Source organism: Pleuronectes platessa, chromosome 11 (genome assembly GCF_947347685.1).
Source record: "Pleuronectes platessa chromosome 11, fPlePla1.1, whole genome shotgun sequence".
Lineage (NCBI taxonomy): Eukaryota > Metazoa > Chordata > Actinopteri > Pleuronectiformes > Pleuronectidae > Pleuronectes > Pleuronectes platessa.
The window spans coordinates 17508178-17530364 of record NC_070636.1 but is presented as its reverse complement, the minus strand read 5'-3'; the positions used below and the strand labels follow the sequence as shown (position 1 = coordinate 17530364).

At 42.3% G+C, this 22187-nt stretch overlaps 1 protein-coding gene and 1 long non-coding RNA gene across 2 annotated transcripts; one reads left to right on the top strand and one right to left on the bottom strand.

Moving 5' to 3' along the window:
* The first annotated feature begins 5657 nt into the window (after positions 1-5657).
* Positions 5658-8078, top strand: LOC128450885 (homeobox protein six1b). Its single transcript, XM_053434628.1, has 2 exons — positions 5658-6507; positions 7357-8078. The coding sequence occupies exons 1-2, from the start codon at positions 5948-5950 to the stop codon at positions 7649-7651; spliced, it is 855 nt and encodes a 284-aa protein (XP_053290603.1). The 5' UTR covers positions 5658-5947; the 3' UTR covers positions 7652-8078.
* Positions 8079-8495: 417 nt separating this feature from the next.
* Positions 8496-21460, bottom strand: LOC128450884 (uncharacterized). The gene is made up of 3 exons (XR_008340044.1): positions 21332-21460; positions 16504-16565; positions 8496-8785 (listed from the first exon to the last, which is right to left on the bottom strand). It is a non-coding gene; the product is annotated as an uncharacterized LOC128450884 (long non-coding RNA).
* Between the last annotated feature and the right edge of the window lie 727 nt (positions 21461-22187).

Genomic DNA, 22187 nt, shown 5'->3' with positions numbered 1-22187 from the left:
AGATATATATGATCTAAGTGATGACCTAAATAAACAGAGGCTGTTTGTCTGTGCTCACTGTGGAGGCACAGGGAGAGGGAGGAGGGGAAATGAGAGAGACTATAGCGGGAAAGAGAGGGAGAGGCAAGCGAGGGGGATAAAGTTACCTGTGCACAGGTGACCTCGTCGCCATGGGCAGTGGATTAGCTGATTGTTAGGTATCAGGTGACTCCTCCTGTAATATTGAAGAGGGTGAAAACAGCTTTGTTGGAGCCCAGAACAATATCCCATTCGCAGCAGGAGCCCATGGCCCATGGGTCTCACGGGGAGGGGGCCACAGAAAATTCCACCTTTGTATTGTGTCCATAAATTAGACAGGAAAGGAGCACTCACACAAAATGTGTTTCTCACAGGGACTGCACACGGTTCATTGCTTGTTTTCTGTATTTTGCAGCTTTTTTTATGTGCAAAAATTAAAACAAGACTATAACCAAATATCAGTGAATGACATTTTTCCCACAGTTTTAATCGTGCAACATAAAACATACTTGGGTGCGCAGTAAAAGAAAAAGAGGGAACTCCCCCAGAACTGTGGCCTTATTAAAAACACTGACCTATGATCTTTCAGATGGTTTCAAACGCTGACATTTAATGCTGCGCAGCAGACTGCAAGCCATATGTAACATGACCTGGGGAGAACGGTACTCCACCGCTCCGCGTCCCACTAATGAGAGGGCAGGGGTCAGTGGGTACCGGCCTGCTCGCACAGACCCACCACTACTGACCAAGTAAGTTCCCTGCCTGACACACATTCTACTGTTGGAAACCAGGCTGTGGAAAGAGAGAAGGTGGTGTTTATGAATCATATAGACGGGAAATAAGCGTCCTCAATCCTCGTAGAGTGTTTTTTTTAACCTCCCCGTTTATTGCTTGGCAGAGGAGACGGTATGTGCACATGTCTGCTCCATCATCCTGTGTGGTAAGGAGAAGATGCAAGCAGTGTGATTCACCGGTTGGATCTGGACTGCAGCGACAGGAGGACATAAGTCATGAGAACGGTTTGAAGTTGTTTGTGAGTGAGTGTGATGCACAAACACACACACACACACACACACACACACACACACACACACACACACACACACACACACACACACAAAACCTTGTACTTCTATCTAAGTGAGGACACTCATGCATTCCCTAACCCTAGCCTTAACCATCACAACTAAAAGCCTAACCTTAACCTGGTTTCCCAAAATGTCCTCACTTTGTAAGGTCAAGGCTCAACATGGTCCTTGCTAAAATTAAGAGGGAACAAGAAACAGCTAGTTATGTGTTGTATCTCTAAATGATTTATTTTCAACGATTCATACAAGTGAATCTCAGGAATAAACTAAACTGAAGAGTAAAACTATGCGAAGGCCTAAAAAACTCTTGAATTTATCCAAGTTATACTGACTTAATAAATCTTCATGTTTGTCAAATTGTCCATCAAGCTTAGATCGTATGGCAATTTAATATCAACCCTCTGTCTGTCTCACAAGTACAGGCTCGCTGGCTGGCTCGCTCTCTCACACACACACACACAACATACACACACATACACACACAGTGGCAGCAGCTGTGTGGCAGCATCATGGCCACACTGATATTCCCCAGAGAGAAAAACTCCACTTTGTAACAGGAGCAGTGAGGAGGAGGCCTGACATGACCAGTGACCAGTGATGAAGCTCATGGATGGACACACACACAAACACCGGACACACACACACACACACACACACACCTGCTGCTCGATTTCACGGCTGCTAAAAACTTCATTTGCAAAAACCCAAATAACAAACGGACCCCATCCCTGTAGTAGTTACAATTTGGACGTGCATGATCGCACTGCGATGGCGCCCCCTCCCTGCAGGAACACACACACATGGTGCAGCTGCTGCGCATCACGTTTTAAATCGCTCCTTTTGTTTGTTTACGTGTTTGTCTGTCTGCTCCTGGTTTGTTTACGCGCTCCCGCCCGGCAGCTTAATAATTGCAATAAGACAAACAACAACAACTTCCCTAGGAAAAAAAAGAGGTTCATGAGGCCGCCTGGGGGCCTGACTGTAAAAGAGCCGGTGGTCCTCAGAGGAAATGCGTAATGATTGTATTGGGGGAGTGGGTGGATGGAGGCTGGGTGGAGGGGTAACCCCAGTGCACTTGTACCAGGTCTAATTTTCCAACATGACAGGAAACTCTGTTAAGCTGATAATTGCAGCTCCAATTTCATTTAACTCACTCATGTCAACAGTTGTGTTTTGTTTTGTGGGAAGGAGCGGCTTTTTCCCCCCCTCACGCTGCCTTTCACTTCACCAAATTAAACACTTCAGCTCTTAATTAAAGACACATTCAGGACATCTTGAGACGCCCAAAGCTATTTATTAGAGTAATTAATTTGTGGATGATTGTACAAGAGGTCGAATAGGAATTTTAAAAAGCCAATTGCACATTGTTTTATAGCTGTAAACGAAAATAAAGAAATGTTTTGAGCTAGAAAATCCTTACAAACAATGCATAAAATGAAAATATTGTTTTACATATGAATTCATTGTTCTTTTTGTATGTTTCAGTGAGGTGCCAGTGAAAAATAAACTAAAAACGCTCCGCCTGGAGATCAAATCTTGACATTTCTCACTTGATTTAAACACTATCGGCTTTGCTCCAGTCGATACAGCTGAAATAGCACTTTTGGATTTAGACAGAGAGAAAACCATCTGCTCACTGAGCCAGTGGATTGTTTCAATTTTCCTCCATATTTTCAAAAAAATAAAACCCTCCAATGGGAAACAGAGCGTTTCTGATGATGACATTTTTATGAAGTGTCCTCTGGTGTTTTGACGTGATCACTTTTTCTTTCCTCGCACTCTCTCGGACTGTTTATTTTAATGTTTTTTTTGAGTGTCACAATTTAAAAGTAATGTGGTGACACTGCTACTGTCAGGGTGGTGATTAAAGGAGTTGTTTTTATAGCTTTGTGGAAGTGGAACAATTCAATAAGCGCACGCAGGCCCACGCTCCTCCATTACGCACGGGCCTTCGCCTCACTTTAAACCAGTCTCACGAGAAATGGGCTGACGTTTTTTGTTTTTGGGGGTAGTGAAATCCTTCTGACTCATGTGAGATTTATGCAAAAAATCTTTGACTAAAACCCGGAACAGGCAGCATATTCAGCAACCCTGCACCTACAGGCGGGGAGCGGCTGTGGTTTCTGAGGGTGACGCCAGGAGCCAGGTTTTGGATGAAGAGGAGGAGGAAGAAGAAGAGAGGCTGTAACGAGTGATAGCTCAACCTATGTATTGCATTACTTGTCGGGGTGTATATATACGAGGAGGCCGTGCAGCGCTGGCCGCGGTGGAGGAGGAGGAGAGTCCACATCTTGAAATAATCTGTCGCCCCCCGGGCTGCTCGGGTTAAAGGAGGAGGCGCGGCGCAATGTGGTAGAGATATTAGAGAAACCCGAGAGCCGCTCATCAGACAGCTCATTTACTGAGGCACTGAGGTTTTACACAGCCAGAGAGCAGCTACACACACCGAGCTACACTGGCCCGAGAGCCTGTGTCCACCGAGCATGAGAATATACAGCTCAAAGCCTGCACCAAGGGCCAATGTTTCAGGCGTTTTGCAATGTGCACGCGTAAAGGAAACAAGGAGAGTGAGCCAAGATTGAAAAACGTTTTAAAGGTTATTACAACTGTTCTAAAAATGAATGCAACATTTTAAAGTTGGAGTTCTTACAGGTTGTAAAACTGTTTGGATGAAGTAAAAAAAAGAAGAAGACTGCAGCTCATGTGAAAAAACTTCAGACGTGTCAGTATGTGAAAAACAAGTCCAAAGTTTAAATTCCGCTCCGGCTCATATAGAAGAAAACCATTCATAGATAAATCCACTGTTCAGGTCCTGTGTTATATCTGATAAAAGCCTAATTAATCATGTAAATATAGATAGAGGATGCACGGTCTTATTTTCCTGTTTTTACAACGAGCATTTCAACTATGAAATGTTGATATTATCTATAATTAAACCTCTTCATCATATGGTTTGTTTCTGATTTAAAATGATCACATTTTCACTATCTCGTACACATTTATCTCCGCTCCCTAATGTTGAGATTTTTCAGTTTTTGACAACACCACTTCCGAGTTATTTGTCCATAAAATTCACATGTGGGTTAAATTATGATTATCTAATAATCTAATATTCCAGTGTTGAGCTGTTTTTTCTGTTTTGTTTTGGGTTTATTTTTAACTTCTGTCTTTTTCCCATAATAAAAGTTTCTAAATAATTCATCTTAACAGGGAGAAAAATATATATGCCAAAAACTACTGTGTGAATTGGTCTACATATGATTTTTCTGGTCCCACTCTTGCTCTGTGACATATTGACGAGCTGCGTTTTTGCATCAAGATAGAGAAACGTGATCTATATGGTTGAAAACCAACAACTGCACCACCGAGAGCCAGTGTGGCAGAGAACTCATTTACTAATGGATTGGTTTAGTGTTTCACTCCACAGAAAACACTGGAGCCACAGCGGTGCCCGTCTAATCCCTGAAATATAGATGTTAGGCTACAGGCTGCAATGAGGAGCCCTTTAAAACACACACAGACACACACACACACACACAAGAAATAGCAAAAACAAGGAGATAGGGGGGCTGTTATATGGGATATTAGATTTCAGCCATGTGAATCTGCAGGAATAGAGAAAAGGGAAGAGTACATGTTTAAAGGTGTAACATCTCCTGGATTTAAACAGTTTATTATGAATTTAAAAAATCCTGATGTTTGTCAAATTGTCAATCAAGTTTAAACCATGTGGCATTTTAGTACCCCCACATACACAAATACACACACACTCACACACATACACACACACACACTCCCTTTTTCTCACACACAGACACGCACACACCCTTAAGTGGCTGATTTCCTACCGGTGGTCTATGGGCAATAACACATTTGGCAGGTACTGCAGGTCCCTCGTATAAAAGACGTGTAGTAAGGGCACAGGCGCGGACCCAACTCATCTTAGCTTCACTTATTAAATTATATCACCTCGTAAAATAAACGGCTCCGGTAATTAATAGACTATGAAAGGAGGGGATAACAACACAATGTTCAATCTGAATGTAATTAAGGGGGTGGGCGTCAACCACAATCAGCTGCACTGGCCCAAAAATGGCAAAACACACAGAGCTAAATACAAATCCACAAAGTTGTTTTGTTTTAAAACCATCCTGTGTTGTTCTTAGTTTGTTGTTGCTTATTTAAGCGTTGGTCCTGATGAAGTTTGAGCCTCTAAAGTGGATTAACTTTCCCTCCACTTGTGTTTTTGTGGCTTTACCCTCCACTGACTGTGATTGCTGATAACGCACGGAGCTGCAGTGTGTGCGGTTGGCCCCACACGGGGAAGCGCGCATGCATTAAAAGGAGATGTATATTCCGAACATGTTAATAAGGCTTTTTTTTAAAGAGGTCTGTAATAAGTGATTAGTGTTTAGGTGCTGCTCTCTGCTCCCTCAGCTGGAGCGGGAGAGAGGGGCTGTGGGGGCGGGAGGTGGAAGCGCTCCTATTTCAGCCCCTGACGCACTGCCTCTGGGGAGGAAACGGAGCTGCAAACTCAGTGCTGCTCGGCTGTACAGGGTGCAGGGCAGAGGGAGAGCCAATCACCGAAACGCAGAGGCTCCCTTTAAGCCTGACATATCTCCAGCAGGAACAAATTGTCCCAACAATCAACATCCCAATCTGCTGCGCGCATCAGGGGCTGGAGTGGATAGGGCCTGTGCCGCGCGGAAGGATTGCGCTTGGATTGCATCGCGACAACAAACTACTGACACGTTAAAAAAAAGAGCCCAGAAATAAATAACCAAAGGACAGCTTTCGTTTTGGATACGGACGTTTTGGGCGGAGGAGAGAACGCGGGCATCATGTCTATATTACCGTCCTTCGGCTTTACGCAGGAGCAAGTGGCGTGCGTCTGCGAGGTGCTGCAGCAGGGAGGGAACCTGGAGAGGCTCGGCCGCTTCCTGTGGTCCCTGCCCGCCTGCGATCACCTCCACAAGAACGAGAGCGTCCTCAAAGCAAAGGCGGTGGTGGCCTTCCACCGGGGGAACTTCAGGGAGCTCTACAAGATCCTGGAGAGCCACCAGTTCTCCCCGCACAACCACCCGAAGCTGCAGCAGCTGTGGCTGAAGGCGCACTACGTGGAGGCGGAGAAGCTGCGCGGCCGGCCGCTCGGAGCCGTCGGGAAGTACCGGGTGCGCAGGAAATTCCCGCTGCCCCGCACGATATGGGACGGCGAGGAGACGAGCTACTGCTTCAAGGAGAAGAGCCGGGGGGTGCTGCGGGAGTGGTACACGCACAACCCGTACCCGTCCCCGCGGGAAAAGAGGGAGCTGGCCGAGGCCACGGGACTGACCACGACGCAGGTCAGCAACTGGTTCAAAAACAGACGGCAGCGGGACAGAGCCGCAGAGGCGAAGGAGAGGTACGTGTGACTGGCGCCGCCTCGCTGCTGCTTCCATCCGCGAGAAAAACACTTTATTAACAACATCTTTTCAACTCGGAATTATTCTTCGGGTCCTAGGCGGGTTTACAGGAATGTGGCTCCGAATAACTAGACAACGAAAAGTGGATCAGACTCGCAGAGCTCTGACTTTAGAGAGAAGTGTCAACACAGGGATAAAAGACAGCGAATTATAGTATACTGTAGATAGATATAGATCGATACATAGAATATAATAGTATTTTAATTTAATATCAGAGAATGGCTTTTATTTTTATATGTTTAAGTCCAAATCAGTTCAGTCCTGGTTTAGTAAACAAACAACAGTTGACAAATCCAATTGTGATTTCTGCATAAACATCTTGTCTCAAACCGAATCACAGAGATTTAAAATAATAGTAATAATACAATAAAAAATAAAGAAGGAAAAAATTAGGTGTCCTATTTAGTAATGATGGATAAAACACAGAAAACAATGCAGCCACATTTCTGGGGATATTTTGACATACATGTTAAAGGTTAAACCGGGATATCCTACAATAATAACAACCATAAAACTCGTTGTTTACAGCGGTCAAATAATCTTATATAGATTCAAATAGACAACAACACCCTAAATCAGAAATATAACATGTAATTTAAATAAAATGAAAAGCTAAAACCCCATGTTTATTATCTTCAAGGCCCAGGCCTGTTATTTGGAGTGTTATAATAAACCAACCATGGCTGCTTTCTCATTATTTTTCGAAACCTTCAAAATGTTTCTAGCACACGACCCCATCCCCTCGGCCTGTTTAATAACATTTCCTCTCTCCTGGTTTTCGTTTTCAGAGAGAACAGCGAAAACAGCAACGCAGGCGGCAACAAACAGAACCAGCTGTCCCCGCTGGACGGAGGAAAGTCTCTCATGTCCAGCTCGGAGGACGAGTTTTCTCCGCCACAGAGCCCCGACCAGAACTCAGCGCTTTTGCTCCAGGGTAACATGAGCCACCCGGGGGCCTCTGCTTACCCCATGTCCGGCCTGGGGCCCCCACAGTCGGTGCACGGCATGCACGGACACCCGCACCAGCTGCAGGACTCCTTGTTGGGACCTCTAACTTCCAGCCTTGTGGATTTGGGCTCTTAGAGAGAGGCTGCCAGATTATTTTATTTTACAACAACAACAAAAAAAGACTGAGAAGTGTATGAGATTGAGTACATGTATGAAATAACACTATAGTAGCCTCTACCTTATAATATAGACTGACTTGTCTGTCGTTAAATTTGGTGATAGAACAAAAAAAAACAACCTTTATGCGCTTATACCTGTGTTATGGCCCCGGCTGTGAGGAGGGGAGTTCTCCTCCTCCTGCACATGATCGACCCACCAACGCCACCAGGACCTCTGTGAAACTCAAACACTTAAGTGGACTGACTGCCCCTGTGCTTTATTTATGATATTTTGTTAAGATAAGAGAAGAGTTATGGGAAAAAGCTCCTGCGATGGAAACTAAAGAGGTAACGTTTTCATTAGAGTCATGGTCATTAGTTTCCAATAAAACTAAAGTAACGCATTATGGCTCTGTGTTGTTTCTGTATTGGGAGGAAAGAAACAAAATTGACCACGGCCTCGAAACACGCGAAAAACGAAACGAATCCATCCACGAATTGATAGTGAATTAAAGGAAATTATTATGCTGATTTTATTAATTTGTTTTCCTATTTAGGTATATATTTTTTATCTGCCTCTTGTAAAAAAAATAAAACAACAACAAATTTTAAGAAGGATTTTGCAAAGAAGCCTTGAAATCGACATTATCCTGGGATGTGTATCTCTTATTATAAAATATCCAGAGTCGTCACGTCGTGGAGATCAGAGCCTGCTCCGCTCCTTATTTAGCTTTTCCACAATAACACTGGTTCATTCAGAATCTGAACATATCATTCAGATGCAGAGTCACAAAGGGAAATGTAATTATATCAGTGTGAGTCAACATCAGCAGCTGTCTGTCTGTCAAGAGGCTGTCTGTGTACACAGGAACCAGCTCCCTCTCCTCCATCATAATAATAATAATAATATGTGTTTGGCTTGAGAAGAGAAAGAACGTTTCTTTCCTTGTTCTCTTTTTCGTCATTTTTTAGATCCACTGCTGCGGATCATTGACTTTTTTTTTGTGGCCGTGTTTTCTTTGCTCTCCCCGAGAGTTTGTTCTGTCGGTTCCGGGCCATGGGAAAGAGCCACCACTCCACATCCACCAGCAGCAGCAGCAGCTCTAAGATTCTGAAACAAAATAATTGACAAACATCGCCTAATAGTAACAATAATGATAATTATAACAACAACAGCAAGAATTATAACAATAATTATAATAATAATAACAAAAAAGTAACAAAATCACTGACTGAATATGTCAAAAAATTAAAAAAAACAACCTTATAGAGGTTTTGATATCGGATTAATACATATTTATATATCTATAATAGACAATTTGACCTGGATCATTCTCCTGATAAACAACAAACTAAAAAACATACTATTTCTACAAATAATTAAAACCAAATAATATAAATTAGTTTTAAAACAACGTGATGGACATTGATGGATGTATTTATTGATAAGACTGTTGTGTCCAGAGAGCAGGACTGTGGTGAGGACAGCTCCCCTGGTCCTCTCTCCTGCTCACCCACCACCACCCCCTGCTCTTTGGGCTCATGTCAGGGTAAATTGTTTTGAGCGGAGAGCACCGAGGATTTCCTGAGCATAATCTGAAACAGTTGCTGCCAGCATTACTGCCTGATTGCGAAGATTGCAGGGCTGCAGGGGCTGCAGCGGCCCCGGCCTCAGTGGAGGGACCTTGAGGTATATTCTTCATCCCAGAGGCCTCTCTCTCTCTCCCTCTCTCTCTCTCTCTCTCTCTCTCTTTTACCCCCCTCTCTCATAAACTCTTTCCAGCTCAGACCCTCAGGTCTGAAAACACCAGGGGCTGTGCTCCACATCTATACTGCAGCTCTCCATATGGTAGTGTTTGAGTGATGTGTCTGTGAGGATGTCCTCAGCAGACCTTCAGTCAGCAGGGGTTTGGTTGGTTGGCGCGTCTGGCTCTGACCTTTGCCATCTAATATGCGAAAATCAGTTTTTGGATATGTATTAATATCATTCACTCAAAGAAAAAAATGCTTCACCATGTAAATGTAAAAATTGTGCATTAAGAATTTTACTTAAAGGGGACATATTATGGAAATTCCCTATTTGTAGTGCTTCTACACGTTAATTTGGGTATCTGGCATGTCTACCGTCCCAAAAACTCTGGAAAAAAACCACTCCCGCGATTTGTTGTGGTTCCTCTATGTCAGAAACGATACGCTATAGTGCGTTGAATGGGATTATTACCGAAACAAACGTCATAGTCACACCATGCCCATGTAGGGAGTCTCGCTACATGGCCTTGGACATGCTAACGCTAGCCGAGCTCCACCGGCCCGTTTAGCTCGCGAGCAAACGCTAGCCGGGCCCCTAGCTCCCTAGGGTCTCACCCCGGCTGGGGGAGCCCGGCTCCCCGGCTAGCGTTGGCTGTGGGGCTGCGCTGGGGAGCTGGGGCTCTCGCAGCCAGGCTCACCGGGGGTGAGGGGGGCGGGGCACTCAAAACAGGTCAATCTGAGGAGGGCTGTTTTAGACAGGGTAAAAAGGTGCTGTTTTAATGATCCTTGTGGTATTTTGACCAAAATATGTTACAGACATTTCATTAAGACCCCAAGGAACCATATCAACTGTGGTAAAATGGGCATAATATGTCCCCTTTAAATTTAAGTACAACCTATTCGCAGAGATTATAGACAGAAAGAGGTTAATCGTGCAGTAAAGCTCCAGTTAGCTGTATTAATATTGTTGGTGGGTAATTGTGACGGATGCATTCAGGCCTGTAATGTTGTCGCTGAAAAAACTAAAACTAATATATTTTCGCACTCAATTTACTACTGGGTCATTTAATCAAAGATAATTGATTCTTTTTATCAGACGATCATTTATTTTGTTTAGATTTAATCTGTGAAATAACTGTGACTGTTTTGTGCAATATATACCAAAAAGGTATATTTATAGCCTTCGATAATGTGGCTTTAATCTTATGGTCAAAAGTTAAAAGTCAAAGTTAAGGTTGGAAAAAACTTTTGAGTTTTACTTAATAATGTGATAATATGATCAGCTAATTTGCTTCATCAGATCTGTGGGCTACAAATCTTTATTCAAAGTTGGCAATGACTTACAATATGTGACATACACACCTTTTAATGTCTGAGCGTCATCATTTCAAACTATGAGGGGAACGCAAAACACAAATACACAACCTTCTCTCGTGGTGAATAAAACAAATAATTTAAGCAGAGAAAATTGTTCATATAGGTTCCCTTAGCTTATTTTCACAGCTACTTAATAACTATATGTGCTCTGTACCCCAAACACATTTTATCCTGTATACATAACATTCATTTCAAGCAGGAATGTGAAGAACTTAATTACAAAATGTCAGCATTGAAATTTGCATTATTAAATAATGCTTTCTAGCATAAAAGTTAAATTAATATCGCAGAGAATAATTTACAGATATTTTTGGCATTGAAATTTAAGACACTTCCCTGGAAGTCCCACTTAAGATTTTATGACCATTTGGTTTTTTTTAACGCTTGACATTAAAAATATCAAAAGACGTTTTTTTGCAAAAGAGAATTTTTCATTGTGACCTGGTGAAGCACAGGAAACATAGCTGTACTCCAAATACAGAGATATATGAGTGGTAGGATGATTATCTACATGTATAAGATCACAACAACAAAAAATGATGCCACTGTATTGGTCAGTGTGACATTCAGCAGAGGTCGGCAGGGAGGTTTGTTTGGACGTGGTTGGATTCCGACCACAGCAGGTGCCGTGCTCTCTTGGCACACGGTGGGGCTAAATATTCACAAATTAACAAACAGGTGATCACAAAGCCACCAAAGTGACTCCTCATTCCTGTTAATCTAACGACAACATGTCCAGAAGGGTACAGACGCAGCGGGGATTACACCGGCTCTGAGTCACCTTCAGGATGAGCTGGAGACTAAAATCAATCCAACACGGAAACTTTCACCGTGCTTTTAATCACGCTCCGATCCCTCTCTTCCGAAACCCGCAGGGACACCGTCTGCGTTCATAAATCTATCTGCTGCATCAGCCGCGCAGGACAGTGTGTCCTCCTCTCATCAGCCATGCAACAAGTGCAAGTGGATGCTCCTGCCCGTGGACCCGCAGAGGACAAAAGCTGGAGGGAACGTCAGCCGAAAGCAGGCCGTTGCCAGGAGCAACAGCTGCCGATGGCAAACAGAGTCCGAGTCATCAAAAGGCCATTTCATTTGCCGGAGGTGCAAGTGGCAGTGGCTCTAAATCAACAGCAGGAAGGGCCCTGACGTGAGCAAATAAACACGGAGAGTAGCCCGCATGAGCCTGAGCCTGAGCCGCGTGAGCTACATCAGTTCATACTTTTTTTTCTCCACAGTCCTGTATGAGGACAAAATCCAAAGCTGAGGAACTTGAAGGTCGAGCTGCCTGGTCTCAGCGTCTGTCCTCGGTCTGGTGCCCGCGGGTAGCTTTACATGCACATGAGGAGCCGGGTGTGACACAGGCCCAGGTATCCATAACCACAAAGCTGTATGAGAGGAGGGGGGGGGGGGGGGGGTAGGTGTGTGTGTGTGTGTGGGTGGTGGTGGTGGTGGGGGGGGGGGGTGATGAGGGACAAAAGGATCTTTTCAGGTCTGCCTCAGAAGGGTGGGGGCGGGGGTGTGGGCGGCCGGGGCTGAGAGATTTTCTTACCAATGATGCATGGATCTGACAATGTTCCTGCCTGGTCATACCCAGAGGCAGATGCAGGCTGTGTGTGTGTGTGTGTGTGTGTGTGTGTGTGTGTGTGTGTGTGTGTGTGTGTGTGTGTGTGTGTGACCATGTGTCTCTGTATGTCAGTGAGTGTGCATCTGTGTGTGTATGTTACTCTGCGCGTGTATGTGTGTGTTCGCGTTTGTGGGTCCGTCTGTGTGTGCATTTCAGTGTGTGTCTGTATGTCCACATGTACCTATGTGTGTCAGTGTGTATCTGTGCGTGTATAAGTCTGCATGTACATGTGTGTGTCTGCGTTTCTCTGTGTGTGTGTGTTTGTGTAGGCCTATGTCTGTTCATTTACATGTGTACACTCTTTGTTCATATCTCTTTGTGTCTGTGTGCGCCTCTCTGTCTGTGTGCCTGTGTGTGTGCGTGTGTGTGTCTGAGAAAATAAAACTCACATAACATATCCTGAATGACGTCTGCTATATCTCCATGTTTAAAAAAGAGATCATTACACTGATGCAGCAGCGGCTGCGTGTTAGAGATACCTCCCCTTCACAAATGTAGGAAGCCGTTCAGGAAGCTCATATGTGACGGAGCTGAGAGAAATATCTGTGTCTTTCTTCCAGTGGGATGAGTGATGTCTGACCCAGGGTTCAGACACGAGGAGGAGGAGACTCTGCAGACAAACCCCAACTATTAGGGTGTTAAATAGCCTGTTCTGTGTCAAATAAAGGACAGCATCATATACATTACCTGACGAAAGGGGAGGAAAAGATCGTAATGCATTACAAGAGGAGGAGACAGAGGACAAGATAAGACGTGTGTGTGTGCGTGAGTGTGTGTGTGTCTACAAAAGAAGACTTGTATAAAAGAAATGTGGCCAGAAGGCACAGGCTCATATAACAAAACTCTTCCTGAGTCAAAAGCCAGCTCTGGTTGCCGAGAATCAGATATCTATATTTTTGGAGCTGGGAGGGAAAGGTGATAGTGGCATTAGTCTCGTGTTTTTGATCAGGAAAGTGACTTCACAGTCTGGGGTTGTTTTTAAAAGAATTAACTTCTGGGAGGATTTAACTGACTTTTGGAAATGTTAAGTTTCAGCTCTTTGAAGCCAATTAAAACAGGTCCGTATGGTGTCTACTCTTCATTCAGGGTCAATATGTCACCGTACGAGTGACAGGATGCATCTGGGCTTTATGAAGGACTTCAAAAACACTACAATAATAGGAAGATATATTAAAACAGGCGGCAGTGACAGAAATCAGACTGAAAATTACTGGAAAAGACGCACTGGTGTAAAAATCTATTCCAGCAAAATTAAAAAGTCTTACTGCAAAGTGTGTGGGAAAATTAAAACTGAACACAGTGCAGCGGTGTTCTGTATCTGTTTTTATAGTTGTAGTTGTATCTTTGCCAATTTAAAACGGTTAAAGGATCAATTTCAAACCGGAAAAAAAATGGAAAAACCAGACAGAAAACAAAGCAGCCAAACAAAATAAAACCAAACTACTCTTTGCTTAGATGACTGGCAGAACCGACTGTAAATGTCTGCGTAACCCTTTGATTGCTGAAGCTCAGCAGAATGTCCTGCTGAAGTTAGCCTGTATAAGACGAACTCAAAGGATGAGACTGGAGATGTTCTGTATTGTTCTTACTGTCGACAAATCCCACGTAAAGAGCAAATCTCTCACACTAACAAGTATTGACTGTGTATCTGAAGCTTGACATCTTATTCCACTGTTCCACAGAGCGCCATTGTTTTCAAAAACGATTAAAAACTCCTCAGCGAAGCCACATCCCTGCACTGGGTAACATGTTCCATCCTTTTTGAACCAATAATACAAACTGTAGCTTCTTTTGAGTCACCCCCACATAGCCTACACTGTCCTTTCAAGACCATACTACAGTGATCAATAATACAATTGCCCAACAATGCCTCTACTTCTGTTTGAGTTAGAGTTTTGTTTAAAACTACAACTGATTCAGGATGTGACTCAACCTTTAGAGAAATATTTGTTTGTGAGTGGTCTTTAAAGACTTACATCTTTCAGTGGGAACACATGAACTCGGGGCCATGGACACAGGTTAAGCTAGGATGGCCCACATGGTAGAGAGCATTCCTCCGCCAAGGCCGAACAATCCTACACACAAGTATCTAGTTCGCGTAATAGAAATGTAAAAGAAAAAAGGAAGCGGTCTCATGACCTAAATTATGTATCTCTCATTGGAAACTGTGGGAAATCAAGATCTGTGTATTATTCTCTGAAAAATTTACAAAAATACTCCATGTTGAAGAGTTAAAGGATGTGAAAAACATTACGTAATCCTTCTAACATATAAACCAACAAATAAATAAACAAACACAGACGGAGGTAACCTCTTGACCGAGGTTATTTAAGATGCAGATTCAGTTTTTTCACAGGCCTTGTTGCCACAAAATACAAAAACAGCCTCAAATTGATCCATTAAAGTAAATTTACTGCCTTCAAAATATCATCATCACTTGTTTTTATCACCTACAGCACAGGAAGATGTTGGGTGTAATTAAGCCTCGAGGGCACCTTTAAAGGAGGCGGCCATAACCAGAGCCATAACGACTGGGTTCAATATCATATAAGGTCACTAGTTTACAGTAGAATTAATATTTAATCATCCTGCAGACTGCCACCACTCGGCAGCTCTTTCTCCCCTTTCTACGTCCATGAGACTAAACACAGACACATCACTGCTCCAGGCTCGAGGGGCTTTTCGAGGAGGGGGCCGGGGTGGCAGACACAACAAGAGGAAGTGGTATGGGATATGGGATAATAAAATCTACCTCACACTCCCGAGAGGCATCACCTCACCTATTCCCGGGGCTCAGAAATAGCTCAAGTAACCAGCCCCCCCCCCACACACACACACACATATCTTAACTCTACACACATGATCCACACCCCCGCTGTGCACCAAACCGCACCACAGCTTCTCTCCACCGGGACCCTGCAGCTCTGAGGAGTTTTCACTTTATTTGTTTGCCAACGCTGGAGTGACAGCGGCCCGAATCCGAGCTGCCATCTCACTCCCCCTCACCCCTTCATCTTCATACTGCAGAGAGGGATAAAATACCCTTCTTGGTTCCATGCAGGAAGAAAAAAAAAGAAGAAAAACATTCAGGAAATGAAAGTTGTAACACGATCCTCTGTGTGCCAAACGTCTCCCTGAGCAGGGACAAAGGCCCAGAGAAAAAAGCTGCTGGGCCTATTTTAGCCTGCAGATGATAGAAGGACAGAGAGAGAGGGAGGACAAGAAAAAAGACAAGGCGAGAAATTACAGTGGGAGAGGAATTAAAAATCAGGGGTGGGGATGAGCTCCAACTATGTCTTCAGACAGTGGAAGATGAGGATGAAGAGGAGGAGGAGAAGTAGGCCCCAGCAGTGATCAACTCATCTGTGCAGAAAACTCCTGCAGCCCTCTGTGCACGGAGCCCCACATCCCTCAGATATGCATGCACCAAGCAAAATAAACTTCCCATTCCGGCCCTGCAGTGTGTTTTCCAGCGGGCCGCTCCTGAGAGAAAGACTCTACGACTCCTCATGCAGTGCTGACAGTCCAGTCGAGTGTGTCAGAGATGAGGGCAGAGGAAAAGAGAAAACTTCTTATTTTTCTACCTCGTTCTCTCTAACTTCTTGTATGTCAAGGCTGATCATCCTGACAGCAGAGGGCGGAGGAGGAGGAGGAGGAGGAGGAGGAGGAGGGGAAATGCTCCACTGGTCCTCTCGCTGCTGACTGGTGCATTTGTGGCATGGTGTCAGCGGCCAGTGGTAATTACCAGGCTCTCTCTGAGCTGCAGCTACACCAACGTGCCACCGGCTCTGGTATGCCAGCTAAGCTCTGTTATTAGGCACAGAAGTGCCACTGCACAGTAGGCAGCGGACCTCAGCGCACAACAAATCCATCCATCTATCCATTTATCTATCTATCTTTATAATGAATGATTGTTTTACTGGGTTTAAAGTAAAAGGCTGAAGTGCTAAATTATAGGATCTTTGTCGTATGGAAAGCACAGTTATCACGTGTGGCAGCTGTAATCATGTGCACTGTAACGTCTTTATTAAAGCTAGTCGGTACAGTTACAGTTGGAGAACACTTTGGAAGTCACTTACTCATCAGAGAAGAAGAATTCCTTCTCATCACCCCAAGTCTTCAGTCAGACTGTTAGAGGAACCTGAAGAGCAGTGACACATCGGTTAGCCGCATAAATCCTCTCTGAAATCTGTCCCAAAGAGATTCATAATTATTTCACTTTATTTCATGAACATATATCGAGATGTTGTATGTTTTACTTGTCAGTTTTCGAATGTGTCTTAAAAGAATCTTTCAAAGTAAAACTCTCAGGAGGATATTTTTGAAAAACCATGATAACACATTATTTCAAAGATAATAATGAAGTAATTGAAGTGTTTAAAACATTTTTAGACTGGATAAAATTTACAAATGGACACATTTCATATGTCCACGTTTATATTCAAATGTCAGCTTTTGGAATTCTAATAACATAACAAACAATAGCAAATTTTTCTCACCACAGTTAATACACTTTTTTGCAGAATACAAATGCTTGAGTACAACCAATAGTGTGATACTTACAACCACCAAATAGAAGCAATAAAAACAGCAGTAAAACGTCCTCAAGCAGCTCGTTTCATAAAGTAACTGATTGAATTCCTCTTGTGTTTACTCATAGTGATAACGTTTTTATAGCCACTTATGGGACGTAAACTATTGTTATCACATCTAAAGCTCTTACTTCTTGCTCCTCAGACCAAATTACATTTAAGTTATTCTTCATTACAAATACAAACCATCCCTTCTGATATCTTTTTGGATTCTATCAAACTCTTGGGCATTTGGGTTGGAGCTGGAAAACGTTATCAGATTAAAAGATATGTCATTTTTAAGTTATCTCCCTTTTTAGTCATCCACTATCAACAAAACAGTAAATACTACTGTATAGAGGCAGATTGTAATCAGAACTGGGGTAAATGTTATATTACCATGAGGTCATGGGTTTCTCTTACACGAGCGGTTTTCTATACAGTTAAAATACTGGCGAATAAATAAATACTGTTACAAGTAATAAATAGACAAATAAATAGCAAAGCATTTAACCTGCTTGGATATTCAGACTATACTGTACATATTAATTCATTCTGCAATATGGGAAGATAGATCAAAGATGCATCGTTATATCTAATCAAGACAAAACTTGAGAATATAAATCCTTGATTTTTGTTTTCATATTGTATGACTAAAAATGAATTTCGAAGAAAGTTAGTAATACTGTGATGTAGAGTTATGCTTTATAAAGTGTCAGAGTGTGAGTGTATAATGTTTAGTTCACTGACACTTAGAGGTGGGTCAAGATTAGATTCACATTAACTAAGAAAGGAAGAAAAATATGAGCTGCAGATGCCAACAAGATGTTTTATAGGAGACACAGACTGGATTCTATACGCTTCCCTCCCTCTGACTCCGACTTTGTCAGGTTTATAACCATATGACCCAAGAGCATGATTGAGAAAGGCTCAAGGTGCTGAACTTAAACTTGGCGACAGCTGCAGAAACCAGAGACCAGAGAGTTTAAATATAGACCCTTAAAATCCCAGCCGGTGCCCTCGTCCTGCTTTAACACTTTCATACACATGTGCGTTCACACTCTCCACTCAGCAATGCTGTACTCTCGTTTACACCAGGGACAAAAACCTTGCTGCTAGTGGAGCTATAGTTGGTGTGTGTAAAAAAAAGAACTTTATTTAAACACATTTAATTACAGTTAAAATTGTTCTTACACTGGTTTAAATAATCTCTCATCACAAGTAGGACTCAAACGTGACTTTTAGAGGTGGAAAAAACTTCACTGAGAAAAATAATTTTTTATTTTATTCAAATCAGTCACGGTGCTACTCTCTGCGACATTTTATAATAAATGGTTTATTATCTATTAATGCATTCAAATAGGACGGTTGTCTCAAGCCTGAGGCTGTTGCACTTAGAGTCTTGTCCTCTTTATCATGACTTGTGTGCACCATGTTGTGGCCATGAAACAGTACTACAAATACAGATTTCACATACGAAATATTAAGTCTTCTTTTCATTAAGTAAACTAAAGGCAATTTGGCTTAGGTATTTGAATGAGTTGTTTTTATGTGTGGAAGAGGTGGCGACTTCATCGGGAAATACATTTATTAAATTGTGGAATTTCAATAGGATTTTCTGCAGGAAGGAAATGGACAGAGTTAATCCTGGGGCCACATAAGAAAGAGAAATGATCATTGAAAAGGTGTAAAAAGAAAAAGTGTTAAGGTTGAAAAGCTGTCTCTGTTTAGCTTTACAGTGATTCTCTGGTTCAGTTTGAACACGTCAATTTTTGGTGGAAATCGATATGAATCTTTTAAGACTCTCATGGGTTTTTAGTTTCAGGGAAACAAGTTTACATGTTTCACTCGCTGGGTAGCTGGGTCCAATAGCTGGGTAAAATATATAAAAGGTTTATTCAGGTTTTTTCTCTCTTTAGTCACTGCTTCCATCTAGTGGACAAATGCTGTACTAAACTTGCTGACAGTAGAGAAAATGAATGTATTTTTAAGCCCGAGCACTGACAGGCAGTGACAGACAGTGAAATTATTATTGAAATTGTAAGGATTATTATTATTAGTTTTCAGCTAAATGAATTGGCTTTTTGAGAGCTTTAACATGCTCAAATTCTTACCAACATGTGCAGAAAATTAGTGGTGAAAATTTAATTAAATTAAAAAAATATATATATTTACCTCATGCGCAGAAGTCGACTATTTTTATATATTATTATTATTAAAAAATGTTTTTATTTATTTTTGTTTCTAAATTTACATTGTGTAAGATATTCTGCAATGAATAGGCGGTTGAAGTCCTGCCAATTTTAGGGGTTCAGTATCTTGCCAAACATACTTCGGCATGCAGATGTGGAAAGACCTTCTTGTTGGAGAACAACCACTCTACCCACTAGGCCACACTGCCAGTATATTAGCATTAAGGATTGGATTACCTGTTCATTCCCATGATTAAGTACAAATTATTGTGTGTGTGTGTGTGTGTGTGTGTGTGTGTGTGTGTGTGTGTCTGTGTCATTCTATGCAACTTTTGATACACATTTCAGAGAAAATCATTGTATTTTCTACTTTACTACATATATTTGACAGCCTTATTTAAAAGTTACTTTTATATTTTGGGATTTTAGATACTGGATGATTTAACATGCTTTAAAGACCTATTGTTATAGAATAACCCAGCAGTTTCCAACCTTGGCTTCTGACGCCTTACAAGATTCACAGTGTGGGACACATTTAATTTAATATAATTCTGAAAATTCATACTATATTTGATATTTCTACTCAATTGCAGAAATGTAAATAAGATCCTACTCCAGAATGTGGATAGAAAGCATCAGCTCATTAAATGTGATGCATTACCAGTAACAGGTGAAGTAGGCGAGTGTGCAGGGGCCCAAGCATATGTGATTCCCACTCTGGCAAATAGATTTTTTTTTTTTGACAATATGCATCTGACTTTTCTTTCTGAGTGTCCTTTGACTTTCTTTACAAATGCCTTTATGATTTCGTTCAAATTCGCCAGGTGTATTGTTGGGTCATGGAGGTTTCACGGTGCTGAAAATGGAAAACGCAGACGCTCACTAATCTATATAAACACTACAGATGGGTCTATAACGTCCCAATTGTGTCGGGGACTGTGTTGTTGGTTTTTGACGTCATGAAGTGTTGCACTTATATCATAAAGCCTCAAATGGAGGTTGGGGGTCTGTGGCAGAGAGCCAGGTTCTCCATTATGTGATGGATATATGGGTATTCTGTGTTCTTTCAGGAAACTAAGAAATGTAGAGAAAAACAACCAGGAAATGTCAAATTCTTCCAAGGGACGTATATGCGTGGTTCCCAAGAATTTCTAACTTATTGGGAAAAACCTCTGTTATAAAGGATAATGGTGTCACTCAAACTGTGACATCATCTGGAGCATTGAGGAATGTTGTGAAATCATATCTTTTGTCAGATGTTTGTCATTTTCAAATGGACACTGCACAATAATCACAATTTATCAAACACGCCTCATTGCTCACTCATACAGTTTAATTTGAATGAAGTTATTTTGTGGAATGTTTTTGTGGTTATCATCACTTCTATGCCAGGTTACTTTCTCCTGTACGAGCTCCTCAGTGTGTGACTGAGCTGCAGACCTGAACCCCATCAATACTCCCATGAACCAGGGCCATGTTTCCACAGTGCTGTGAAAACAAAAGCCACTTACACCTCAGAGCAGCCTGCCGATATGAACATTGACCGGCTTCACTTCGCCCACACGGGCCACAGTAATTACTTCACATTGTCGGCTTTGTGTGTGCCAACAAACAGCAGGTCTGAGAGCGGAGCAGACGACATGAGGATGGATCGATCCGCCTGCACAACGTGGCCTGGACACAAGAGATGACTTGCAGCAGCAGAGAACTGGGTCAGTCGATCATTCAGAGTTATCCTGAAGTTAGTAACATGCACAACATCAGTGTAGGAGCACGAAGGCCGAGACGTCTCACACAAGGGCAGAATGCAAGAGCAACAACACAACTCAGATTCAGAAGCCAAAACAAAACACAACACAACAGTAAGAAACTGCTCGTTTCATGGTCAACATCCTGTGGCTTTTGGGTTTGTGTGCTGGGGTCGAAACAACTCAGATTTAATCCCAAGGATTTAAAACTTGCCATAAAGTTGGACTCCCGAGTGAAACCAGTGACAGAACATGAATATTCTGCTCTGTCAGTTTGTGTTGCCTCAGTTAACAGATTAAAATTGTTGTGTAGAGTGAGACATCTGTTCTGAACAGATCCATAGAGGGTCAGTGATGAGGAGGTGAAGTGAGGAGCTGAGGCTGTGATGGTCTCACCTCCCACACCAGGCCTCATGTGTTCACGCTCACAGGAGAGAAAAGCCTGACATCCGGTGTTTGTTTGGAAACAGAGCTGCAAGTGTTAACGCTGCTGGACCGGATCTGTCACACACTCCTCTCCACAGGGAGGCGCCATCATCCTTCTTCTTCTTCATTTGGGTCTCATTGACGAGTTGGTGCCTTACCGCCACCAGCTGGTACGGAGTGTGGATCAGGATATCTTATCAATATATTATTTATTCAATGAAGTTAAAAAAAAGAATATCTTAATTAATTAAGATAATGAATAGTATCGGTAACACTTGCTTTTTGAGTTATTTTGTAGGATATCATTTCAATCAAAATGTACTTTTAACTTACTAGTTTAATTTATGTCCAATAGAAATTTGAGGCCATCTTTGCCCACTTGTATGTTTGTGGGATGAAATAACAGACATCATGATCGTGTAGACATTAAACCTACATAGATTGTGTAGGTTTAATAATACAAGGCATTTGCTGTGGTGTGTTTGTGCAATATGAACATAACAAATAGGAAACCAAATTGAATATAAAAGATATTATAAGCAACAGGGAAGGGATTGTGCAAAGGACAGTTAGTGGTAATGGATGGTCACTGAGTGTTTGCTATGGCTATGGTTTTTTATGGTAAGTGTCATATTACATTATACAATGTGAAGCAGATGAATTATACTTCCTACACGGACTGTGTGAGTTAGTGATGGTTCAGGATGATCAATGAGTGTGGACAAGAGCATTATGAGGTTGTACAGTATTTGTGTAGTGTAGTATGTATGTATAGTATATCGTGAGTTTTTTGAGCTGCTTGTCGACCATAAGCTGAGTCAGAGCT

What these genes read in the sequence shown, in the direction of transcription:
- LOC128450885 (XM_053434628.1), top strand. Translation starts at nt 5,948, where the DNA reads ATGTCTATATTACCGTCCTTCGGCTTTACGCAGGAGCAAGTGGCGTGC. An exon ending in GCCGCAGAGGCGAAGGAGAG is followed by an intron (nt 6,508 to 7,356) that starts GTACGTGTGACT and finishes TTTCGTTTTCAG; the next exon opens with AGAGAACAGCGAAAACAGCA.